The 26,430-nt window shown below is 38.4% G+C and overlaps 2 protein-coding genes across 3 annotated transcripts; one reads left to right on the top strand and one right to left on the bottom strand.

Annotated features, from left to right (window-relative positions):
* Positions 1-3,769: 3,769 nt before the first annotated feature.
* avil (advillin) lies at positions 3,770-15,862 on the top strand. Its single transcript, XM_032549122.1, has 20 exons — positions 3,770-3,873; positions 3,975-4,063; positions 4,153-4,227; positions 4,376-4,572; positions 4,647-4,755; positions 5,638-5,748; positions 7,232-7,437; positions 7,520-7,598; positions 8,129-8,227; positions 8,309-8,462; positions 8,570-8,670; positions 9,559-9,696; positions 9,775-9,933; positions 10,367-10,546; positions 10,629-10,786; positions 11,431-11,575; positions 11,654-11,842; positions 12,873-12,941; positions 15,076-15,183; positions 15,431-15,862. Exons 2-20 carry the CDS (start codon positions 4,004-4,006, stop codon positions 15,542-15,544), a joined length of 2,451 nt encoding a protein of 816 aa, XP_032405013.1. The 5' UTR covers positions 3,770-3,873; positions 3,975-4,003; the 3' UTR covers positions 15,545-15,862.
* A 2,101-nt stretch (positions 15,863-17,963) lies between these two features.
* LOC116710221 (leucine-rich repeat flightless-interacting protein 2) lies at positions 17,964-25,506 on the bottom strand. Of its 2 annotated transcripts, none has more exons than XM_032549124.1 (6): positions 25,278-25,506; positions 24,929-25,003; positions 21,783-21,818; positions 21,352-21,513; positions 21,187-21,270; positions 17,964-20,116 (listed from the first exon to the last, which is right to left on the bottom strand). In XM_032549124.1, exons 1-6 carry the CDS (start codon positions 25,374-25,376, stop codon positions 19,679-19,681), a joined length of 894 nt encoding a protein of 297 aa, XP_032405015.1. In that variant the 5' UTR covers positions 25,377-25,506; the 3' UTR covers positions 17,964-19,678. The 2 variants fall into 2 exon arrangements, with proteins under 2 accessions (XP_032405015.1, XP_032405014.1); XM_032549123.1 differs by having other exon boundaries at positions 21,783-21,821.
* Positions 25,507-26,430: the final 924 nt, after the last annotated feature.

Raw genomic sequence — 26,430 nt, forward strand, 5'->3', positions numbered from 1 at the left:
TACTTACCAAAATTATGAATAACTCAAATCATAAACACAGGATCCTTGCTAAAACAAATAATTAAAATTAAAATAATAAAACTTGACAAATATCTATAAAACTTAACTCGAAACCAGACTAAATCAAAGTCTATAATTTACTTGTAATACCATTGAAAATCTCAGCTGCTCTCAGTAAAACAGACTCAACAGCTAAAGGAGAAAAAGAAAACAGATCTTCAAAACAGGCTCTGATCTTCTCTGTAATTACAGGCTCACGCTCCCAAACAAGAGCCAGATTATATCACTAAACAATCATTTTCCAAAAGGTTTCATTTACTCTGTAGTACTTGTCTTCTTGTCTCCATGGAGCATCTACACATGTGCTACTTACATGATCAGGGATGTTTTAAATATATCACGCGGCTTTCAGGTTAGATCCATAAAAGGAGATGTAGCAGCTTTTATTCTGCCGTAGAGAGACGAGGTGAAGGATGAAAACCACAAAAGGTAGTTGTTCATGAAACCAAACACTGACCACGCCCTGTGTTTCAGAGGTGGGGACTGGATTTTGCAAAGCAAAGCAGTCTTCTTGTCATTACATATGAACTACAATGGAATTACTTTGCATGTTTCTGTAAAGAGAACCAATGCAATCCATTTGTGTGCAAACACTGTTTCGATGCTGTTTGAATTTTTTTTTATTGCACAAAGATTTTTTTTTTTCTGCTAATCCGTTTTCCAGAAAAAATTACAACAGACTTCTAACTGTTAGCCAAACCCAGAAAATTGCATTCTTGGTGTGTAGATCACTGGGAGGAGTAAATAAATGGACCAAAAATGCTGGGAAACTGGTTTAAACCACATCTACATGTAACAGAGGGGAAATATAAAAATCACTAACATTTATTCAGGTACTCCAGTTCTACGTTCAGTATGCTAACAATGCTAACAAATACATAGAGATAACATCAAGGCGCATTTTTTTTTAAAACAATAAATTCTATTTTTATGTGTGTTGTGTCCTCACTGCTTCTCCTTCTCATCCTCTCTGCTCCTGTGCTACGTATTTGTCCTCTATTTCAGGCCCAGAGCTTTTAGGGTCTCGTATCGTAGGAGTTAGAAAAAAAACCCACAACCCAGTTAGCTCCAGTGGGTTGCTGTAGCAACCAGTAACTGCCACTTCATGGGGAATAATAAAAGGCTGGTGAACCACCACTGTGAACTGTACTTATTCAGAGCCACGATGAGTGTGGGTTGCTCTCGTTTCCCAATATCCAGTACACAAGGTTTACACAAAATGTCTCTAACTTTATGACACAAAATGTCTCCAACTTTATGACACAAAATGTCTCTAACTTTATGACACAAAATGTCTCCAACTTTATGACACAAAATGTCTCTAACTTTATGACACAAAATGTCTCCAACTTTATGACACAAAATGTCTCTAACTTTAGTGTCACTTTGCATCCAGAAATTATTCCCCCCCATTCAGCTCATTTCCAAGACCAACTCATTGTCCCACAGTGTTAATAACCACATCATTCTATTTGAATAACCATCTAATGCAAAAACAAAAGTGGTATAGAGGTTTATAAGGTGGCATTCTAATGAACCAATGTGAAAATGTTGAATCTAAAGTTTTTTTTAGTAAATAATGTATATTTTTTGGGTATAGACTCAACAAACAAAAACTTCTCTAACCTCAAATTAGACCAATACCTTAACGCTGCCCAACACTGAAGCCAATGGGGAGACATGTTTTATTTATTCCTTTATATATTTGAAGAACGCTAGCACAGATTATGCTGTGTGTACTATTGTTATCCAAGCAGATAGTCAACAGCCAGGCCAGCAGGGAGCAGAAGCTGTTTGTTAGCATAAAGTTCAGCCAATAAGAACATCCTTCCTTTTAAAGTGTTTTTTTGCTTTCCAGAGAGTCAGTACAAAAAGCCTGCTGACATCTACAGATCATATGAACTGCTTTCACCAAACAATCCTTCCTTCCACATGTTTATCTATGCTAATTACATTCAGTTGAAGCACTTTTTTTTAACAGCTGACTGAATAACAAAACTTAACCATGATCAGAGATTAATTGAAATAACTTCACAATATTTATTTTTTATTAACTGAGGAACAACGGAGAGAATTGTAAAATTACACAACATGCATTTTTATGTCACAGTCATGGTGTTTCCAGAAAGCTTTGGTGCTTTTTGTGTTTCAAACCTTCCTTGTCACTCAACACACAACATACACTGTCGACACGACATGGGGGCTTTACCTTATCTTTCTTTCATTTGCATAGCAGGATCTAAATATTGCATTTACATAAACATACAAACCCACTTCCAAATGACCCAAATGGTTGTGTGTAAGCCTTAGTGTCCTGAAAAAATGCTAATTTTTCCACAGTTTGTCGCATTTCAGCCACGTCCTTCAATGTTTTTTATTGGGATTTTATGTGATTTGAATGGGCCGGTCTAACATTATTAAATGCTTTGATCAAAGCCATTTTATCACAGCTTTGAATGCAGCTTTAGGGTTATTAACCTGTTATAAGATGAGTTTCTGAACCAGACCTAAGCGTCTTGGAGCCTGGGTCAGGTTTTCTCCCAGTATTGACCTGTATTTAGGTCGTCATATTTCCATTAACTCCAACCAGTTTCTCTGTCCGTCCTGAAGAAAATAATTTCCTCAGAATGATGCTGTCATCATCATGTTTAGATGTACGTATGGGTGATTTATTTTCTTCCTGTGCCTTAAAAGACACATTGCTTTTGTTTTTCCAACAGTGTTAAACTCCGCAGCTCCTCCAGAGCAACAAATGGCCTTTTAGCTGCTTCTATGATTAATGCTCTTCTTCCCCAGCTGTTGTACGGTCGCATCTTACCAAACTCTTTTCATTTTTAGACAATGGAGTGAAAGAGCTTCATGAGATGTTCAAAGCTTGAGACATTGTTTTACCACTTAACTTTGCTGCAACCCTCTCTGCAACTTTATCACCGGTTTGTGTTTTTTAATGCAATAATGACATTTTAAAAAAATGATTTATTGTTTGGATGACTTCTAAAGGCAACGTAGGCGTATTGTATTAATATTTTTTGCAAACAGTACAGTTGTCAGAAACTATGCCTGTTTCATTGAATCAGTAGGTTGCATTTCAGTTTTAATAAACTTCAGTGGGTTATCATAGTGAAGCATGTCGTTTAATTTCTGTATTCTTTGAAATAGTTGCAGTTGTACCATCACCACAAATCAAATCTAGATGTCATGCATGAAGAGTGTTTTTTGTTTGTTTGTTTTTGCTGTTGTGCTGTCAGAGCATGTCTCCCATTGGGTAGGAAGATACGTTTAAGATATATGCTGCAGTCCAGACTCTGGATTCTTTCACACAAAAATCAGTTTGTTTATTGATCAATTGGAATGTAAATATAATTGATCAAAAATGACTACTTTTGTAAAGTGTCGTAAAGTGACATTTGTTGTAAAATGGCACCATATAAATAAACTGAACTGAAAATACAAAACTGACGTGGTTATTGTTTTGTAAAATAAATCTTCTAACTAATTTCTGTGCTTTATCAAATGCAGTAAATGTGGTTCTCATGGTTCAAAGAGACATAATGTAGTTAATAAGTACTACTATGGGTGCATTTGAATATGAGTCAGTGCTTTTTTCTGTCCGGCACATTTGCCTACAGGAGCTCGTATCTCTCTCTGTGATTGGGCAGAGCGCCATGATGGGCCCAAAAATGCAAAAGTAGGCAAATCTATCACAAGAAATGTATGAGTGACAACTGTGGCTCTCTTGTGATCAGACAGGAAATCATCCTGTAGATGATCAGATGAAGACACCACAATCGCCTCTTCATTCAAGTTTACACGGCACGTAGTGTTTGTTGACTTCCAGTATCAAAAACTACAATTGAGAATTTGTGTGTTAAATAATTTTGCTTTTGTTCTTTTCTCTTTTTTTTTTTTTCCAGAAAAGCAAAGCTGAGAGCGCTGAAGCAACATGGAGTACACGTTCAGAGCAGTAACTCGCAGCCCAGGGATTATAATCTGGAGAGTTGAGGTGATTGGATTTTATTTCACTTTTTATTAGAGGGGTAGATTTAGTGATGAACCCAAACGTAAAAGTTTTAATTTCTCTCTATGCAACAGAAAATGGAGCTGGTTCAAGTTCCTGAGAAGTCCTTTGGGAACTTTTTCGAGGGTGACTGCTATGTACTTCTGTTTGTAAGTCTCAGATGGAGAATCATTCCTCATTTAAGCATAAAAATGATCAAAAGGCTTTACTGCTAAACTGGCTGCATCATCCTTTGAGCCATTCCTTCTCCATCTGTGCTCATGCACACACAGATTCTGCACTTTTGTCTTTGTCCAGACGCAGAAGCTGAGTAGCTCTGTAAGTTACAACATCCACTTCTGGATCGGCTCAGAGTCCAGCCAGGATGAACAGGGTGCAGCTGCTGTGTACACCATACAGCTGGATGATTTCTTAGGCTCCTCTCCAATTCAGTACAGAGAGGTTCAGCACAACGAGTCGGATACGTTCAAGGGATACTTCAAAAGTGGAATAATGTGAGTGAAAGATGTTCGTACGGTGAGCCTTTAAGTGAAGTGCACTATAAATTGTATTTTTCTGTTTTGTTTAGCTATAAGAAAGGGGGCATTGCAAGCGGCATGCGGCACACTGAAACCAATGCATATGATATTCAGAGACTGCTTCATGTGAAAGGAAAGAAAAGAATAATTGCCAAAGAGGTGAGACATGTTTTCCAGTCGCACAGATGCAAAAATATTCCTGTCCCTTGAAGCTTTTTTCCACATTTTATCACATTAGAGCCTTAGACCTCAGGGATGTTATGTAACAGATCATCACAAAGTCACATTTACTTGCAAAGTGGAAGTAAAATGATACTTGAATCATAATACTTTATTAATTGCAGGTGCATTCTTTGAAAACTAGCTAAAGTTTGGTTAAATTGTATGGATAGCTTCAGTGCATCTCAATTGTCAAGTTTTGCCATGGATTCTGAGTTGGATTCGTGTCTATGCTTTGACTGGGCCATTTTTCCGCATGAATTATTGTAGCTCAGGAAATATATTTTGTGTTGTCCATGTGGAAGTATGAGCCTTTATGCAGCATCCAGCAGGTTTTCTTCATGGTTTGGGATGCATTTACTCCCATCAACCTTCTCATGAGCTTTGAACAGCTTCCCTGTCTCTATTAAAACTAAAAGCATCATTAAAGTTCCTACCCTCATGCTTCACTGCGCAGATAATTTATTCAGGATAATGTGTAAAGTTAAACTTCCTCAACACACAGTGCTTTGCATCTGGGCCAAAACGTTTAATTCAGGTCTCATCTGACCAGAATACATATTCTTCCAAGTTTCCTGCATGTGGGAAAGTATTTCTAGCTTTTTTTCACAAGACTTTTTTTTTTTTACCACTCTTCCATGAGGGCCAAATTTGTGAACACTGCTGTAATTTCTGCTTTCTGCTGGTCTGTCACACACAATTCCAGTACAATACATTGAATTATGTGTTTGCAAAATGTGGAAAAAATCAAGGGCTATCAACACTAATGCAAGTGTTATTTCATGTAAAAACAGTAATTTCATTATTTTCTTTGTGCGTTAGGTGGAGATGAGCTGGAAGAGCTTCAACCTTGGAGATGTGTTTTTGTTAGACCTTGGTAAGAACATCGTCCAGTGGAACGGTCCAAAGAGCAACACTCAGGAAAAGCTTAAGGTGAGGCTTTCTGAGTAATGTAAGTCCCTACATCAGACATATTGGACTCATAAATATATTGTAAATCAGATATACAATGAATGCAGTTCATAGAGAAACAAACCCACACCCTATTTTACAATCATTGCCCCACTAACTAAACACCGCTCGCATCTCCAATTCATTCTAATAGGTCCTGTAAAAATTTGCATTGCTGCATGGTTGCACATCCGCATCAGTCTCTATCCAGCCAATGCAGCTAAATTACATTAAGAGAGGTGTCAAACTGCACAGCTAAGGACTTCTGTTTTCTATGGTAATGCAGGGAAACTTGAGGGTTGTGCAAATTCTTCCAGTTTTTACAGCCAGAACTCCAAAGTACAAATAAATGCAAACAACTAGTTGCTTTTATTCATTTTAGTACCAGGACGCTGACCAGGAACGCAAAACAGGCAGGATGAAAGAAAAGTGAATGCAACATGAACAAATAAACATAACACATTTAGTTATTTAGTTTGGGCCATAAGCTTGTCTTTTGTATTTTCTCCCTGGTGTTTTGATGTTTGGTGACAAACACCAAGACTGTGGGGTATAGAAAGGCCTTTCTTTCCAAAATGTTAAAAGGGGGCAGCACTATGTATTGTTGAGGCATTTTGTGACATTTCATAGCACAATCAAGTAGCTGTGTTGCCTTTGGATGTTATAAAAATGCCATACATTAAACATGACAAAAAAAATGCGATTTTGCAAATTAACGCCTTGAAATTGGGCTACTGTCTCTTTAAGACACTCCTACTCTGACTCTTCACCTTCAGTTCGTCATGACAATACTTTTAATCATGCCGTTAACAGCCTTTATTATTAGCGTTGCACTGAGAAGTAATTTGCAGGATGAACTCAGATGTGCAGCTCAACGAGATGTTCGCTAATTGCTGCTGCTGCTAGTCTGATGGAGCTGAGTAGGGAAAGCGTGGGGCAGGGGTCCTCTGTGAGGCATAAGCTCTAATATAGACTGCAGCTTTATGGAAATGATGGCGCTTTGTGAGCCCAAGCTCTTAGGTGTCTCCAAATGGCTGCCAAGGGAGATTAAAGGATTTCTCAACCATGCATGAAAGAATCAGACCATGTTTTTGATCAATGAATAACATTATAGCACGATATAAAGCTCAAAGAAGTCAATTTTACCCAATTTCCCCTCTTTAATAGACCCTGAAACTGATCTGAGCCATCCAGCTGCATCACCTCAAAGACACAATACCAGTAAAAGTTATTTGGAAGTGATTTCAGTCAGGGACTCCATGTCCGATCATTTAAAGTCCATTTAATTGAAACAATATTTCCCCAGAGTCTATTAGACCAAATGTGTGATTAATTTCTGCTGATTTAAGCAGTTTGGAGTAAAATAAACAACCAAAAATTGGAATGGCATAACGTTGATAACAGTTTGCCATTTTAAAGAAACAACCTAAGGTTGTAAATATTTGTTGTATCTTCACTTTCTCAGGGCATGGTGCTGGCCAAAGACATCCGGGACAGAGAGAGAGGAGGCCGGGCGGAGATCAGGGTGATCGAGGGTGACGCAGAGAGCAGCTCTCCTCAGAACATGGAGGTCATGAAGAACGTTCTGGGTGACAGACCCTCCGTCCTGCCAGACGGGACGCCTGATGAAACTGCTGACCAGGAAACGAAGGGAAAGCTCACGCTTTACCAGTGAGCTGCTCTCTATCTCTGATTGCATTTGTCCTCAAACCCTTTTTGGTTATTATTTATATGTTTATCCCTCTGATTTCAGAGTGTCAGATGCAGATGGTCAGATGAAAGTAACGGAGATCGCTACAAACCCTCTGGTTCAAGATCTGCTCTCCCATGACGTGAGTCTATACAACCACCATCCAATGAATTACTCAAGCTTTAAGTTTTGGCAAAGTGTTTCTGTTTGCAGCCCAAGCAAATTTGCGATGTTCATCGCAGGTGGGCCATAAGAAATAGTATATACAAGGTTTAAAGTGCAAACACAAAGCAATAAAAGCAAAACAATCATTGAGACTCAGAAAGGAAGAAAAACAACCTTCTTCAAAACCTTGAATTACAAGATGCCAGATCAGCACCCCTAGATTTAAAATGAGTAAAATCCTGTTTCCATCTGTGTTGAAAAATAAAATGTCTATGTTGGAAACATCTTTCAAATGACTATTTGCTAAATCATCAGCTAATGAAATGGTTTCTGTCTGATTATCTTTATAAAATCTGAACCTTGAATTGCTTGAGAGTTCTTCAACAAAGCACATCAGCTGTCTGTCTGATTTCATCATCTGCTTCCTGCTTGCCTACAGATCTGTTTGAGTTATTTACATACTTCCATATTTTTGGAAATAATAGTTATCATCTGAATGTCCTATAGGATTGTTTCATCCTGGATCAAGGAGGCAGCAAGATCTTTGTCTGGAAAGGGAAAAAGGCAAACAAAGCTGAGAGACAGGCTGCCATGTCCAGAGCTTTGGTGAGTGACATTACATCATCAGCCTGGGATTAGATTATCCGCCATTTTATTTCCAGTGTTCTGTTTGACTGCCTGTTGCAGGACTTCATCAAAGCGAAAAACTACCCAATAACCACTAACGTGGAGTCAGTAAATGACGGGGCGGAGTCCGCTCTCTTCAAGCAGCTCTTCCAGAAGTGGACGGTGAAAGACCAGACGCAAGGCCTCGGAAAAGCTAACACAAGGGGCAAAATTGGTATTTTAACAAGAGGAAAAAATAATTTGGAATGAAGAAAGAGACATGGGTTTGTGTCACATCAGTCAGTCATTGGAGTGATTTTTTTGTTTGTTTGTTTGTTTAAGCTAACATCACACAAGAGAAATTTGATGCCTCCCTGATGCACTCGATGCCAGAGGTCGCTGCTCAGGAGCGAATGGTGGACAATGGTGGAGGTCAGGTTGAAGTAAGGCAATTTTTTTGACATAACACCTGCATATAAAAGTTGTTTTCCCAATAATCTTATCTCAGACAGATGTTCAAATCAGAATTATGTGACAAAATATAAATTTTTAACTGAGGATCAGTTTGTAATTCATCTTCAGAACATCCTATACGTCCATCTGTAGCTTTGATAGGCTTCAAAGGCACAATGTAATGCCAGAGATTGAAATTAAATTAAAATTTGTCATGATAGCAATGCTCAAATACTGATAAGTTCTCTATTGAATCAAAACTGAAAAGTTGTATTTATGTGCTATTGATGTTGTTTCATATAATAACTTCTGCTCCAAGAATATTGAAGTTGTAATTTGAAACATTTGAAAGTATTCAGGTAGAGGTATTATTATTTCACATGAACAAATAAATCAAGTTGGCAGTGAACATAAACGGAAACAAATATCTATTTTGTTTTGTCTTCATCGGGACCTTCAGTAATGTAACTGTTAAAGTTGTGTGTTTTTCCTCAAGAAGAAAAAGGAGAAGTTTAAATACTGAAAACAATCAGATCTCAACAGCAGTCAAACATTTTCTTGTTCCTTTGGCTCAAACTCTCAGAGAAAAAAAAAAGAGTTTCAACTCAAGATAGTTGTTGTTAAAGACATCATAATTATCAAGTTGTTTAAAACAGTTTATGATCATGGAAGAAACATTACTTCAAACAGAGTATATATGTATATTTAACTTTTTTTGCTTGTGTAAATCCGATTCTCCTGGGTGGAAGAACTTTGAGAAGAGAGGATCTCACTCTGTTTTTTTTTTTTTCCCAAAGCGAGGACTCATGTTCTCCAAAGCGCAATTTATTCAGGCTTACACATGATGATGCTTGCTCTTTCACCTCTGACCTACTCAGGTGTGGCGAGTGGAGAACCTGGAGCTCGCCCCGGTAGACCCTAAAGGGTACGGATACTTTTACGGAGGAGACTGCTACCTGATCCTGTACACTTACTTAGTTAACAACAGAAAGTGTTATCTGCTGTACATCTGGCAGGTAAGAGCATGATTACCTGACTTCAGGATGTAAAAGCGTTGAGCTGCTTCACTGTGGTGTATGTTTTGTGTTTTTAAGGGGCGCCATGCCACACAGGATGAGCTGGCCGCTTCGGCGTTTCAGGCTGTGAACTTGGATCAGAAGTACAACGACGAGCCAGTTCAAGTGAGAGTGACCATGGGAAAGGAACCGAGACACTTCATGGCCATGTTCAAAGGGAAAATGGTCATCTTTGATGTAAGATGGCTGTACTAGCCAGTTTAATTTTGCACTAGTTAAGCGTTGAGCCGATGCTGCTTTGTTATGACGCGCTGAGCGGCTGATTGTGTGTAAAGTCAATCCCAGAGATCTTTGCTGTTCTAATTCCGAATTTATTCCAGTCAGATGAAACCATTTGTGAACAAAATCCATTTATTCCACGACACACGGCAACAGTGTTAACAATGACTCTGCCACAGAGGTCAAAAACTTCAAAAACTTCCGGGTTCAACACCTGTCAACTACCTGTCACCTCTTGGCTCATATACTGGAGGCCACACCCCCATCTAGTGACCGAAAACCCCAAAATACACATATTTGGTTCCTATAATGGCATTTTTAGTATTGTGATCAAATCTACTCGGCTAATTAGCTACCAATCATCTCGCTCAGTGCTATTCTTTTCTTCCAGGGAGGCACATCCAGAAATGGGAATTCAGATCCCGAGCCTCCAGTAAGGCTGTTCCAGGTTCATGGTTTTGACGCGTCCAACACGAAAACCATTGAGGTTCCAGCCCTGGCCACCTCTCTGAACTCCAACGACGTGTTTCTGCTGAAGAGCCAATCAGGAATCTACCTGTGGTGTGGGAAGGTGAGAGAGACGCTGCGACGGTACGGCTGATTGAGGACGGCGCTGAAAGCTTTTTCTGCAGAGTTTCTTTTGGTGTTTTCAGGGCTCAAGCGGAGACGAGAGAGCCATGGCAAAGGAGGTGAGCTCTGTGGTCGGCCTCGGCTCAGAAAGAGGTTATGAAGAGATTGTGGCCGAGGGTCAAGAGCCTGTTGAATTCTGGGAGCTGCTTGGGGGGAAAGCTCCTTATGCAAATGACAAAAGGTAAAAATGAGACAAATGTTGTCCAATAGGAGAAGCAAATTTGAAGCTTGTTAGTTAAGTTTAAAGCTGGGGGATGGAACCTTTATTAAAAAATGTTTTGTTTTGTTACATATTTGTTAAAGCTTTCACCATGTCCAGACAATATTATATCAGAGAAAAATCTATCTCCTGCACCTCCACTCTGAGCTGTTATTGCCATCTGAAGAAATGCACAACTTCCAACCAAAAACAGCCAATTAGAGCCAGAAAGAAGGTCTTGGCACTTTCAATCATGCTCATGTACATGCTGCTCAATGTTTAATAACAGAGAAACAACTTACCTTTACAGAAAAACCTTTTATCCACTGTCATTGGTGGTGATGCCGACTACCCTGAACAGTCATGGCAGCCTCTGTTGATGGGGAGAAGCTGTATGCCAGCAGCATACACAAGCCTGATTGACAGCACTAGGACCCTCCTCCTGGCTCTGATTGGTTGTTTCTGATCAAGAAGCAACACTGACAGAACAGGGAAAAGGCAGAGGAGTTAGATCTTTTTTTCCACAGATCATTCTGTACTGTCACAATAAAGTGACTATTTCTAGATATGTGTAGGAATCATAGTTTTTGTAAAAGTTACATATTTTAAGTGTTGGTTTTCTGCAGATTACAGCAGGTGGTTTTAGACCACGAGCCACGCCTGTTTGAGTGCTCCAACAAAACGGGGCGCTTCATCGTCAGTGAGGTGGCTCAGTTCACACAGGACGACCTCAGCGAGGACGACGTCATGCTGCTGGACACCTGGGACCAGGTGGGACGCAGAACATCTAACAAACAAGCCGTCCACTCCACCGACTTCTATTGACCTGAATTTCCTCTTTTCCTTTAGCTGATTCTGTGGATTGGCAAAGAGGCGAATGAGGTGGAGCGTAAAGAGGCCGTGGTGACGAGCCAGGAGTATCTGCGGACTCACCCTGGAGACAGAGACCCGGATACGCCCATCGTCCTGATCAAGCAGGGCTTTGAGCCGCCCACCTTCACTGGCTGGTTTGCTGCCTGGGATCCCTCAAAGTGGAGCGTGAGTGTCTCAGATGCAGCCATGAGGCCGTACGACATTTACCGTATTTTCCGGACTATAGAGAGCATCTCACTATAAGTCGCACCTACATTTTTTTTTTTAAAAACTGGAAACGTAAATATATAAGCCGCACTGCTGATATCTCCACCGCTCTCAAGGACACAGCAGAGAGATGCGTTCTTAATAAATATGCTATTATGGACGCAGCCCTCCGTCTCTAACGCCGAACCGTGGATTCGTTCACGCCGAGTTTACGTGCAGCGGCTCTACTTTCCTCCTGTACTGCCAGATCGATAGCCTTCAATTTAAAAGCTGCATCATATGAATTTGAATAAATTTCTCCGTCGTGCCTACTGCTAGCATACGAAAGAGGATTATTCTGTTTTAGTTGTCCTTTAATCTCAGAATTCTGAGTTTAAAGTCAGAATTCTGAGATTAAAGTCAGAATTCTGAGATTAAAGTCAGAATTCTGAGTTTAAAGTCAGAATTCTGAGTTTAAAGTCAGAATTCTGAGATTAAAGTCAGAGAGTCAGAATTCTGAGATTCAAGTCAGAAAGTCAGAATTCTAACTTTAAAGTCAGAATTCTGAGTTTAATCAGAATTAAAGTCAGAATTCTGAGTTTAATCAGAATTAAAGTCAGAATTCTGAGTTTAAAGTCAGAATTCTGAGATTAAAGTCAGAAAGTCAGAATTCTAACTTTAAAGTCAGAATTCTGAGATTAAAGTTTCTCAGAATTCTGACTTTAATCTCAGAATTCTTTTTTTTTTTTTCTTCGGTGGCCCTAATCCTCTTGTGCTTGTTCTAAATGAAATTTAGCACATTCTTCTTTGATTTACAATTTTGACTTCCAATCATTCACTTCCTGCTAGAGAGCCCCTGGTGGTTGAAGAAAAATCCACAGAAAATCCACACCGGGCTATAAATTGCATGGTTCAAAGTGTGGGGAAAAAGTAGCGGCTTATAGTCCGAAAAATTACGGTACTTAAAATCTAAAAATAGCATGGTATTTTTTCTTCTTTTGTATTTTAGGGAGGGAAGAGCTATGAAGAACTGAAGAAAGAGCTGGGAGAAGACCTGACACCTATTGTTCTACAAACTGTACGTTAATCCATTTCTCTAAAACTTTATGTGCAACAGAGAAGTAGCAGCTGCATTTATGACAATAGTCAAACTAAATTAGCAGCATAAACGAGAACATCTCTTTTTTAAGTTCATTATGCATTCCTTATAATGAAAAATACAAATAATTTGGTTTTCATCGGCAACATTCAATATATTTGGACAAGACTAACATTTAGTCTTCTTTATCTAGACCTGAATGTATTGACTACATGGCAAAATATATTGATTACAGGGCCGGCCCAAGGCATAAGCAAACTAAGCAGACGCTTAGGGCCCCAGGCCCACTAAGGGGACCCCTCAGTGTTGTTGCTTTCTTATCAAACATGGCATTTATCAAAAATGCCATGTTTGATAAGAATAATTAAAACTTCTCAATGTTTGACATTGTCTAGCAAAATGTTTTTACATCAGGTTACAAAGCTGCTACATCGATGACCTGCTCCATGCTGTAGTTGGGGATTTGTTGTTTGCTGCTGAGCAAAATCATTTTGTGGCAACAAACATGAACTGTGATTATAATAATAATAATAATAATAATAATAATAATAATAATAATGGAGGAAGTGGGTTGCGGTCTAAGAGAGAAATTCAAATGATTGACTTTTTTTTTCTTAAAAAATAATAAAACAAACATTATTTTTACATCAACTTCTAAGTTAAGTGAAACTTCTGTTAAAATCATTTGAAGGCTCAGAATCAGTCCAGTACCGGTACCGGTCCACATTCTCAGGGCAGAAAGACTCACCTGGTATAAATTAAATTTTAGTTATTGGAGTTACGCTTAAGAGAAATTTATTTAATCATAGAATGTCATGAATATGTGTGTAGAGCTGCACCGATTGCAGTTTTCTGGCCAATCCCTGGTTACCGATCTTTAAAAAGCCTGACCTGCCAATTTTGATTTTAGTTGATATACATTTTTTTGTCTGAAATGTCGCTAAATATAGCAAGAACGTCGCTGAGTTGGCAACAGTGGGGTGAATATTGTAAACGTGCAGACCTGAGCTGGTGGGCCCGTCTGTCAGTCAAACCTCTCACTGTAGAGCAGAAGAGGACAGAGACTGAATTTTAAACCTTTGCTGAATATGATAAGATCAGGGGATAAGATTACCTTATTATGTAAGTGTCGGTCGATCACGATCCCCCAAAATTAAGGAAATCGGCGCCCAGAAATCAACTGGTTGATAAATCAGTTGGCCAATAAATGTATCCTATATTATACATGTCCATAATGTAAACAGCACAGCCAGAAATGCAATAAGTTTATAGTAGGTGTGTAAATGATCTAATGATCAGGCTGCTGATTGCAGCCAGTCCACAATGTTAGTAGAACTAGAGGGCCCCAAAACCACATTTCGCTTAGGGCCCCATGGAGGCTTGGGCCGGCCCTGATTGATTATAAAGCAACCGGCAATATATTTATATCTCTTAAGCTTTTCCTCGTTTTATGATAATTGTACAAGAAGGCGTCCAGATAAGATGAAACTTTTTGGCCTACATGTTAAATTAGGTATTTTATGAAAAAATGACACTGCTCTTCACCCTAAAATATGGTAGTGGCAGCATCATGCTATGGAGTTTGTTTTCTTCAGCAGGGACAAGAACAGAATTGATTGGATAATTTAAAGGCGTAGGCTCACTTTCTAGGAGGACAGTGACAATAACAACTGAGCCAGGGCTACAATAGCACCGTTTTGATTCAAATGTATGCAGGTGTTAGAATGGCCTAGTCAAACTTAAATACAGCAGTTTTACAGATGTTTTTCCATTCGTTCTGACTGAGCTTGAGCGAAATAGCAAAACCAAATTGACAGGAAAAGCAGCTTGTAGCTGTGGAAAGCTGACAGACTCACTCCCTGTAACGGCAGCATTTCACATTTAGGTGCTGCGATAAAATCCCACTGAAGTTTGTGGCTGTAAGGTGATGAAATGAGAAAAAGTCCAGCAGAAGGGAAGCTTAGCGAGCTGCCAGGAGCATGAGTCGAGACTCTGCTTCTTTTTTAAAACAGCAATTCATCTTCCTTTCCGCTACACAGGAAAAAGAAAATGCATTTCCCTGATGATGTGAGCTAATCATGATTCACAGTCTGAGCACGCTGTTATTTTCCAGGAGGAAAATGCTGAGACGGAGAAAACCTTTCAGCCTTTCCCACCCGACATGTTGGTTAACAAGCAACCTGATGAGCTGCCTGAAGGTGTGGACCCGTCCGAGAAAGAGGTGTGTGAGTTCGCTGGTGCTTATCACAGTAAAGTTTAGTGGAGGAAAACAACCAGGTGCAACATGCTGCTAAAACAGCTTCACTATGCTTCAGTATTGAACCTAAGAGTCTCTGAAAGTGAAGATGAAGATCTCCTCCTATTATGAATCCCTCTGAATTGATTCTGAATTAGTTTTTCTCATCCATAGCATTTGTTGTTTCTTCAGAGAGCAGGCCTTTACGCCCAGTTTTTTTCTGCTTTGTTAGAAGCACCTGTCTGACGCCGACTTCACCAGCATATTTGGTTTCAGCAAAGACGACTTTGTGAGCCTGCCGCAGTGGAAACAGCTGAACCTGAAGAAAAAGAAAGGCTTGTTTTGATCAAAGTCTTTGTGTTTAAAATATTAACAGCAAGAGGTTTTCTACCCCTTATTTCAATTTAGAAATTTGATTTTTTTTTTCTTTTGATGGTGAATCGTTTTTACTATATTTCAATCCTACTTTTTTTAAAGAAAGATAATTGCTAAATTCACACATGATAATGTTGTCAATGTCTCTGAATGCAGTTCGCTCTATAATTATTGGCACCCTAGTTAAAAATGTGCAACATTTCTAACAGCTGTGGATATTTTCCCCCCTCCTGACTGTTTGGGGGCAAAATTAACAGTTGCAGTCATTTAAAACTTTTATTTGACTATTTATTGGTTTTATTTGTCATTTTCTGATTGCATAGCCACGCTAAAGAAATTAAGATAAGTCAGATAAGTATAATTTTTTTGTTGGGAAATGCGGTAACACTTTATTTGACTGGTTGTGAATAAGACTGTCATGACACCGTCATAAACATAACACCTGTCATGAACATGAGTAAGTCTTCATGAATATTTATGACTGTTGTCATAAAGTGTCATTCGGTAAATCATGACACTTTTAATACAAAGCTGACATTATTCAAAATGTCTGTTATGACAACTTGACATTAACGAAGAAATCATGATATGACATAAATTAGTTATAAAAGTATAACTGATTAAACTTTAGCTTTAATAACATAAAGCTGCATAATTTTTTAAGTTTAATCAGTAATACATTTATAACTAATTTATGTCATATCATGATTTTTTGGTTAATGACAAGTTGTCATAACGAAGACATTTTGAATAATGTGAACTTTGTATTAAAAGTGTCATGATTTACTGAATGACACTTTATGACAACAGTCATAAATATTCATGAAGACTTACTCATGTAAACTAAATTATTTCATAGAATTTGATTATAGTAGGTGTGTTTGTGAATGTGTGCATGATATAGATGGGTAGAATATAAAGTTATATATAAGTATGTATGCGTGTGTGTATGAGTATAGATATGTATATATATTTATATTTATAGGTAGGATTTATTTATTTATTATTATTAGTAGTAGTAGGAGGAGTTTATATATATATATATATATAAATAGATAGACCGTCAGAAACCACACTACATACCAGTAAGTGGCGGTAATGCTACTAAAAGTTTGTTGCCAGCCAATAAATCCAACAAGAAGAAGAAGACTTACTAATGTTCATGACAGGCGTTATGTCATGTTTATGACGGTGTCATGAAGGTCTTATTCACAACCCGTCAAATAAAGTGTTACAGGAAATGCTTAGAAATCTAATATAACTTTTTATCTTTAGAAAATAAAGTAATATAATCACAGGTAAACATCTAAATTCCACTTAGTTTTAGTCATTAAACAAATTATTTAAAAAATACACACTTTTCAGCCATTAGGAAAAGATTAGGACTTTTTCATAAGAGCTCATTTTAACCCTTCAAAGAGATGCAGCATGTACCACTCTCTTCAGAGGTAGACGTGTCCTGCTGCAGCAAAGTCTTCCCAGATCATGACACTTCCACCTTCGTGCTTTATGGTTTGTTGTTACGAGGTTTGTTTCCTGGAATGGTGTAAATTTTTTATGCTTCTGCTCTGATGTCCAAATAGGAATATTCCAGAAGTCCTTGTCTTTGTCTAGGTATTCTGTGTAAAACTTAAATCAGGACTCAATGTTTTTCCACTTAGTGTTCGTCCCATGAAAGTTAAACTTGTGCAGTTTAGGCTAAAATCTAACATTTATAACAAGTAAGTATATAAATAACAAACAAATACAATTGTTTTTTTAGTGTGGGACTTTTTTTCCACACTTTTCTGAGGTGAAAACAGTTTTACCACTAATGACTTTGATATGGGGTTTCTCCTTAACTGATTAAACAAACTAAAGTGATTTATTTTTTATGTTTAACAGTGAGATTTTACCTCAGATTATAATGATTATAATTTTAATTTAGGCATTTTTATGTTTTCAACAGGGATGCCAATGAAATGTACCAGACAAGAAACTTTCAATTAAATTCTCAAAATGGGAGAAAAGTGTTTCTATTGAGGCACCAAGATTTATTTCTTTAAATGAAACCCGAGAGTGAAGAAGCTGTGATTTTTCTTTATCAGGAGTCAGCTTTGCCATCTATTGGATAAGTGCTGAAACAACATGTTTTACTGAAAGTTTATTTATTCTGTCAGCATCTTCATGAGAATGTGTTTTATTTCTTGCTCATTTTGCATTACTCACTAGTCTGCACAGGGTTACTTTCTGTATCATTCATATTATTTATGCCAAGTTAACTAAACACTTATTTTCAACGCAGCGTATTTAGTTTCCTTTTTCGGCCTCCAGCCAAGCTTCATGTGAAAGTATTTCTAATGTTCCAGCTGAATGTTGAATAAATATAAACACAAACGTCAACGTCAATGTATTTTCATATAAATCATCCTTTATTTTGACAGCAAAACATTTAAAAGCTAAGAAAATGAAAAAATATTAAAACCCAAAAAAGGCATTAAGATACAGTAAGGACTTTTTCTTTTTTTTTACATTGTATTGAAATCAAACGACAACAACAAACAAAAGAGTATTTTTAAAATTGTGCAGAACACAACGTCTGCTGACCAGTGGATCCATTTATAAACAATGTCCGAAACTGTATGGTTTATTTGATAGAACTACTGTAGATTGTTTCTGACCAGACAGCACTTACAGACATTTTAAGAAGGACAAACCTGATCAAGGCATCAGAGATGGTTGATTATCTTGTGTATCTTGGCAACCAGAACAATAAACAGTCAAGTATTAGTGTTTGAGCCAGCATTTGGGTAAAGAATAAACATTACAAAGGCAAATACTTTGCAGCTTGACAACAACATGTCTGCTAAATGCAGCTGAATGCACTGTAGATATCCATGAATTCATTAGTATTGTCTCATTAGGAGCATTTTTACGTTAACCTAGCGTGATACGTTTCAAACTTTTATAATCTGTCCTTGATCTGGAAAGAAAAACGTGAAACAAATGATGCACTAAGTGACATATTACATAATATGTATTGAAGTACTTCGTGCAAAAGTACAGGAATCATTTCATGTGCAGTTTATAAAATAGTGACTATGTTTCTGTTCATGCATCACAAAAGACACAAACCGGTTTACAGTTGCCTTAAGTACTGAAGAGAAACGTGACGTAAAAATAGTGTACAGCAATAAGAGACGTCCAAACAGACACTTCAGCAAGTTCCACAGAAAAGTGCAAACATATAATTGTCTCCATGTAGACAGACGGTATTTATTTATCCTGCTGCACTTCAGAGGATTATTTCAAACGGACGCGCTCGGTTGTGAAAGGAATGTTGCTGCTGTTGTAATCTGACAAACCTCTGACCTTAAAAAAAGTGCAAATGCAACCATATTTTTAAAAACTTTCAGAGCAAAACATATCAAAGGGACCATATAAAAATATCTTAAGACTGAAGAGTATATCTAGATGGTGTTTAACCATAATTGAAAAATCCCTAGTAATAATGTGCCTAGCATCTTACGATAACATGCAAAGATAAATGTCATAAGTCTACTTCAAGTAAAAAGAATTGGTCTATTTTGAAATGAAACAGTAAAACCAAAACAGCAACAGTCCATGTCTGGATTCCTGCAGAGTTTTGGATACAGATAAATCCAGATGACAAATAACTCAGCAGTTTTCCCTCTTTATCTTGTTGAAAGGAGCAAAGGCCGACTTCAGCATTATTCTTGGCAGTTAATATAAATGTAGTCTGTGGGCTTCACATGGCAAACCTGAGCTTTCTTTTGTAGTGAATATGTACTGCAGTGATTTGGTTACACAATTATAAATGACGCCGAAGGAAAAGTATCCGTCTAGTTCAAATCATGACGACTGAATGACTCGATGTGCGACAAAGAAAAAGCTCGTTCTTGCCTTTTTAGGAAATGTTTGGCAATCTAGCTTAAAGGGCAACTAAAACAGTAAACATTCAGTGTAAAACGCAGCTGATGAAATGCTTTTGATTTATTAATCAGCTCAGATCAAAGTTTTCTCTGATGATAATTATAAAGGAAAAGCTCTTGAATTTTACCAGACGTGAAAAGAAAAAAAGGTTCACCTTTAAACTCGGATGAATTTAAGACAAAACGCAGCCATCCGGGTTGGCGGGGTCTCGGGGCTGGCTGTCGTCAGCTGGACATTTTTCTTTGTCCTCTGAATCGTGAGGCAGGTCTCCGTCCCCGGGAAAGGTCCGGTCCTGCTCCGGAGTCTCGGCAGACGCGTCCTCGTAGGCACTTTTGTCTGAGTCGTTCCTGTCAGGAGACGGATCCCGCCCGTCCTGGCTGTGGTTTTCGTACGGCCTCTGGAGGACGCCGTTGGTGGAGACGACGCCGTCGAGCGCTAGAGACGGCATCTGGGCCAGGAGCTGATTGACCATCCGTCGCGGTTTTGTGAGAATGTCCCCTGCTGGACGTCCCCCTTCCTCTGGACCCGCTACCCCACCATTGACAAGCTTGGTGCTGCAAGGTTCGCACAGCAGGGAGTCTTTCTCTTCTTTATGGTGGCTGGTTGCTTCCTGAAAAGAGGAGAAATTACACTAGTAATTGGCTGTCACTTCAATGTATATTTTAATGTTCATAAATCTTAAGTTCTTTGTAAAAATTGTCGTCCAAAGAAGGTAAATCTGAGAATTTACTAATTGTGTACGTATGAATGATAAACGTGTGCAAAAAGTCTTTAATTAGTCAAATCAAGTCAAAATTTATTTCTATAGCACATTTACAACAACCTCAGCTGACTAAAATGCTTCACAATAATTACAGCATAATAAGACATAAAATGAAGTTTGATTAAAAAAAACAAAACTAACAGGGTTCCCCCCAGTACATTATAAGCCTGGCGGGCCACCAGGCTAAGGAAAGTTTGTTTATTTTAGATTTTTTTAATGTTTGACTTTTTTAAGACTTTGTAGTTTAGATATTGCTAATAAAGTCTTCCAAGAACACATAACTACTTAGTGATATTTTCAAATTTTCTGTCAACTTGAAACATTTTTAACTCACAAACCCAGAAGACAGTGAATGACTGCCCTACGCTCCTGCCACCAGGCTTAGAAAGGTTCCTGTGGAAACCGTAAATAATAATAATAATAAATTTAAAAACAAACAACCAGTAAAATACCAAGAAAATAATAACACGAATAGAAACCTAGATATATTTAATTGCGCTGGACTTTCATCTTATAGAAAATGTTTGTGTGGAGCTGCAGAGAAGAGAGTCACACAGGACTTTAGATGTGATTGCAGGAAGAGAAATGATCCTAGAGGACTCAGTTGTCCTACAGACAAACAAGTCATTTGTTGTAATAATGTATTTATAAATAGAGAGAATGGTCTAGTTGTCATATCTATTTATTCATGCATTCAAGAATATTTACAATACTTCAGTGTCTCTTCCTAATTGTGGTTGGAAAAAGCTCTGAGAATATCCACTGTACAAAATCTTTATTAAAAAAACCTGTTTGCTTACATTTATAATATTATCCTATTTTTATGCATGTAGGTATGCAAATATTCAAACCCTTTATCTGTCAGTGCAGTACTTCTCCGACATTACATCAAGTTCTCCTTTCAGTTCCTGTTTTACCTCTCTTAATCTCTCCACCTCCTTCATCAGAGAGCAAACCAGGCTCTCCAGTTTCCTCTTCTCCTCTCTCTCGCGTTCCAGCGCCTACAAACAAAGAGAAACCAGCGTAACGAGGCGACGCACGGCTTGTTTTAATACAGTCAGGACCCAAAAGCTCGGCCTTACCAAACTGGCCTGTCCGGCTTCCCTCTGGGCTTCGGCCAGCAGCTCCTCTACGCCCTCCAGAGAGTCCTGCAGGACGTCCACCTGGAACAACAGAGCCTCTCGCTCGACCTCCAGCCCACGCAGCTCCTGGACCGCCTCGTCGTAGCTGGCCTGCAGCTCCAACTGCGACACACACACACACACACACACACACACACACACACACACAGCAATAACAAATCAGTACGGGCGAATTCAGCAGAACGCACACCACAGTCCGAGGTAGAGCGACGGCTCAACAAGCTCTCAGAGGAGGAGACCAAACTTATGAGGGAGGCCTTATGTTGCTCCATATGTTCAGAAATATGTTTTTAGAATCACTCCAGGTTTTTAATTCGTTAATTACTTTAAGCGGCTTTCGTTTTTCTTAAGACAGTAGGAATAAGAGTCACCATATCTGGGAGTCCCATGAAGAGGTCCTGGTCGGACTGCTGAAAGAAATAAATACAGGATATTTGTTAGTTTAGAGAACATGTTCACACAGATTAGGAAAAAAGAAATCAGCTGCATAAACAGGCCTGTAGCGATAACAAATTTTTGCTGGACAATAAATTGTCCCAGAAATTATTGAGATAAACAATAACATTGCTGTTTTGAGAATATTTTCAAATATGAATTGATAATGACACTTCGTTTTTAATACTTGAACTGGAGGACATTTTAAATGTCCAAAGTAAAACACAACAACCAAAACCATCAATAAAATGGATTATTAAGTCTCTATAAACAAAATTCCCCCTCAAAAAATATTAATCATCAGAATGGAAATTATTGAACTCTTTTTAATCTATTATGCATTAATTCTTTATTCATATATTGTCTGTTGTGAGGAATTTATCCCCTCCCTAACAGGTGCTGTTTTTTTTGTACTTCCTATATTCCAGTTTATCTGGTAAATGTATTGCTTTTGTTTGGAGGAAGTAACTTGCTTTATTTAATATTTTGTTTTAATCATTCTCTCTTCTGTTTGAGGTCACCTGGTCATGTGTTGCCCATTAGCAGTGCTGACAAGGACCTGGTGTTTTCAATCAGCCTCACTGGGAAAACCCATCGTTTGAGAGGGAGGGGAGACGTTTTTTGGATTTTGTTTGGGCCCAGATTGTTTTTGTTTTAGTTGTGAAGTTGTTAGTTGTAATTATGTAAATATTTTTCTAGGAATATAGTTTAGCACAAATGGTTTTTTTCTATCTGGAAATGTAAATGTTGTCTCCACCCTTTAATTGGTCCTGGTAGGAGCCAATGCTTTAAAAGCCAGGTGGTTTAGATCAGAGGGAGGCTCTCCCTCCTGTTTGAATGCATGTCGTGCTGTGAACTGGAATTAAATGTTTGAAGAACTGCATAAAGGAAAAAAAAAAAAAATTCAGAGCTCTACAATTTCTGGATTCTGTCTGATTTTTCATTGCAAACCAACATCTGTCAAACCAACCCTGGACTAAAACTAAAGCACACAGAAGTAGGAATGCACCGATTGCAGTTTTCTGGCCGATTACCAATCTATTAAATTCCTGACGTGCCGATCCCAGTTTTGGCCGGTACCAATTTCTTTTTGTCTAAAATGTTGCTAAATGTAGCAAGAAAGTTGGTGAGTTGCCAACAGTGAGATGACTATTGTTAACTGCAACAGCAGACTGGTGGGCCGGTCTGCTGCTCAAACCTCTCTCACAGCAGAGCAGAAGAAGATAGCGGTTGATTTAAATATCTTTGCCGAGGTAGATAAAATCGGTGGTTAAGATCAGCTTCACATGTAAAAATCGGCCGATGACCGATCTCACAAAAGTAGGGAAATCTGCACCGATAAATCGGTGCATCCCTATAGAGAAGGTCTGCACTGCAGAATGAGCTGCATGGTGGCAGAGTGAGAGGATAAAAGCTTTGTTTTCTACCTCCACCTCCTGACTTTCAGTGACTACTCCACTTCACTCATCAATCAACTACTAGTTATTACAGTGGAAAAATTTGTTATTACAAATGACATTTTGCAACGTACTTGGTGGTATAAGGTTTGGAAGCAACTGGATGCCACATGACGTTTGGAGATCTGCCTGTACAGAAAGTTGATGAGCTCTGCAAAATATGTTCCTCACCGTCACCGTGACTTTATGTGGCTGACCACCTTGTGGCTTAGTTGCTGTTGTTCTCAGTCACTTCCACTTTGTTTTATACCACTAACATTTTACTGCAGAACAGGGGTGGCAAAGTTCAATCCTCAGGAGGAACTATCCTGCAAATTTTAGATGCATCCTTTCTCCAACACAACATTCATTAAATGGCTGATTTTCCTAATCAGGATGTCACTCAATTCCTGTAATAAGCCATTTATTTGATTTGTGACAATTTTACATAGCAAGGAAGTTTGCAGATTGGACTTCACTGAGCTCCTAAATGCAAAGCAAATAATATGCCAGTGGGTAAAGAAGCGACTAAAACGCCTGAACTCAAGGATTTAGATTAACGTGTATCTCAATCTTGCTCCTCAAGGCCCATTGTCCTGCGCGTTTTGGTGTTTCCCTGCTCCGACGTGATGATCGGGGTATTTTAATATGTAAATAATATCAGCAGACATCATTTCTCAGATATTTTTATTATCTAAAAATAATTTCAGTCATGAATCTCTGACTGCATGCAGAATAACAGATTATTCCTCTTATGGTCATAATCTGTAGCGTCTTATTCTGAAGGTTTGCTCATCTGTAGGAATTAGGATTTCACTGTTTTTTTTTGTTGTTATTTTTACGAAGTTTTGCTACTTTGTTATATAGTTTAGTTTTAGAATAAGTTACTGAAGTTTCTCATGTATCTTTCTGTCATTTTGGTGCTTTATGTTATCTTTAATCATCACTGTTTTTTTCAGCAAGGTTGAGAACCATTGCTTTAGACCAAAGGCATTAAACTCATTTTTTATTTTGGGACACATTAAAGATCAAAGAGCCATATATATTGATAAAACTACACAATAAACTGTTAAAATATGCATTAATAGATGACTCTGCTTTCAATCCATACTTCTGTAAGCTAAAAAATATTGAGTGTCCTTTCACATTATTATAATTTGACTGAATACAGATAAAAACTAATTTGATTTCACTGGTAAAATAATAATAATAATAATAATAATAATAATAATATGCAGGCATACAATTGTATACTTGAGAGCTCTGTATGTGTCTCTAGGGCCACATAAAAAGCTATGGTGGGCCGGATTCGGCCCCCCGACCTTGAGTTTGACACACGTGCTTTACACAATACAGTGTTAATGACGTTTTGAATTATTTCTAGACAGTTAATAATTTAAACAAATATATTCTATACCGATTTCTTTTTTTTATAGAAATACTACTTAGAAGCTGTTTTGAACCTGTAACTATTTGGATATTTTTAGAAGATGCTAACAATGCAGAAAGGGATTAAATATTGTTTAAAAGTAGGTTACAACGTGTCCAAACAATGCTGACGCTCTGTAATTTTAATCCTAGCGTTGCGATGGTAGAGATGACAATTAGCGGGTGGAGGTCACCATGGCAACGCATTAATCTCCCACCTGGCTGTCGGTCCTCTTCCTCAGGGTTCCTGTCCTGCTGTCGCTCCGGGGCAGCCGTCTGGAGGAGCTGTCCGTCTGAAAGACACACAGGAGTTAGCATCACAATCAGCCTCAACCAAAACACAACGGGCTAAATTAGCTAGTAATGGGGAAGTGACGCGCAGCTACAGGCCAGAATCAAACACTATATTTTATTTAGCTAGCTGCTGTTTTGTCACACAGTCTAATAAGTACTTAATGCTCGGCTTGTTGTGTTTTATTGTGTTAATCGGTTGTAACCGTAGCACCGAATAGAGGCTTTAGCCCTGGCATTAAACATTAACGACGTCTCCGTGATTTTTCACCTCACCTCCTTTATGATGCTGCGCAGGGACTCGTCCTCGCTCATTCCCCGAGAAACAGTCCTCTTCCTCGGTGAACCACTGCTGTCCAGCGCGGCCGAGTGCATTTTCTTTCTTTTTTCACGCTTTATATCGAGTTTTCCTTTATATAAGAGACGCCCACGGTTCTACTGGCGCTGTTGTGAGGTGTTGGGTTTCTACGCAGCGCAGCGACGCCCAGGCTGTTGACTACGGGAAGCCGCAGGGACCAAACAAGTTTAAAACGCCGCGTTTCCTCCTAATGCTTCACGATAGATCGAGGGTTTAAAGTTTGGCTTTGTTTTATAGTTCAAGCGAGCACATGACGAACTGAAATTAATTATTGCCTAAGTTTAACACTTGTAAGTTGAGTTCGACGCCTTAAATGTGCATTAAATAACTAAAAGGTTTATTTATTTATGACATTTTGTCCAACAAGTAACAATACTACAGACTGGGTGGTGTGTTTTACATCTTTTCTTTGTGCTAGTTTATTTGACTATGGTTTTACAGCTAATTCAACTTCCTCAGAAAAGTAACAAACAAAACGAGTTTTAGTACAGAGTCCCAGCCTTTAGAAATATATCACTTTACTGATGAGTTGGGCCTCCTTTTGCATTAATTATTGCATCACTGCAGTAATTCATTAATTCAGGGGTTTTCAAAGTATGAAAGGGTGAGCCCCCCTCCAAGGAGCACAATGCCTGCTGCGCCCCCCCCAATAATCAACCCACACACAAACAAATGCCACTACAAAACACCTTCTAATTGCTTTTATTTTAGAACCATCTCATCTTTTAAAATGACACTTTACCTGAATGAAACTTAACACATGAACATTTTAAAACATTTCCTCCCATTTTCATTATTTTATCAGGGCCTTTGTATGGCAAATACGCCCTTTTTTCATTTTTCTAATGATAAGAACAACCTATTAAAAAATGAGGATCATTAAATGCTAGCTTTGGACAAAACCTTTGGATCCTTCCTCTTTTCCTTTTGCCCGGGATCGAGCGGCGTTCTCCATGAGCGACCCGCAACCGCGTGCTGTTAAAACGAAACAACAACAAAACGTGTTGACGTCACAGATCACGGAGTTTAATCTCATACAAAGCAATCGACAACAAAGCTGCAGAGGTACAG

Source organism: Xiphophorus hellerii, chromosome 20, assembly GCF_003331165.1.
Source record: "Xiphophorus hellerii strain 12219 chromosome 20, Xiphophorus_hellerii-4.1, whole genome shotgun sequence".
Taxonomy (NCBI): Eukaryota; Metazoa; Chordata; class Actinopteri; order Cyprinodontiformes; family Poeciliidae; genus Xiphophorus; species Xiphophorus hellerii.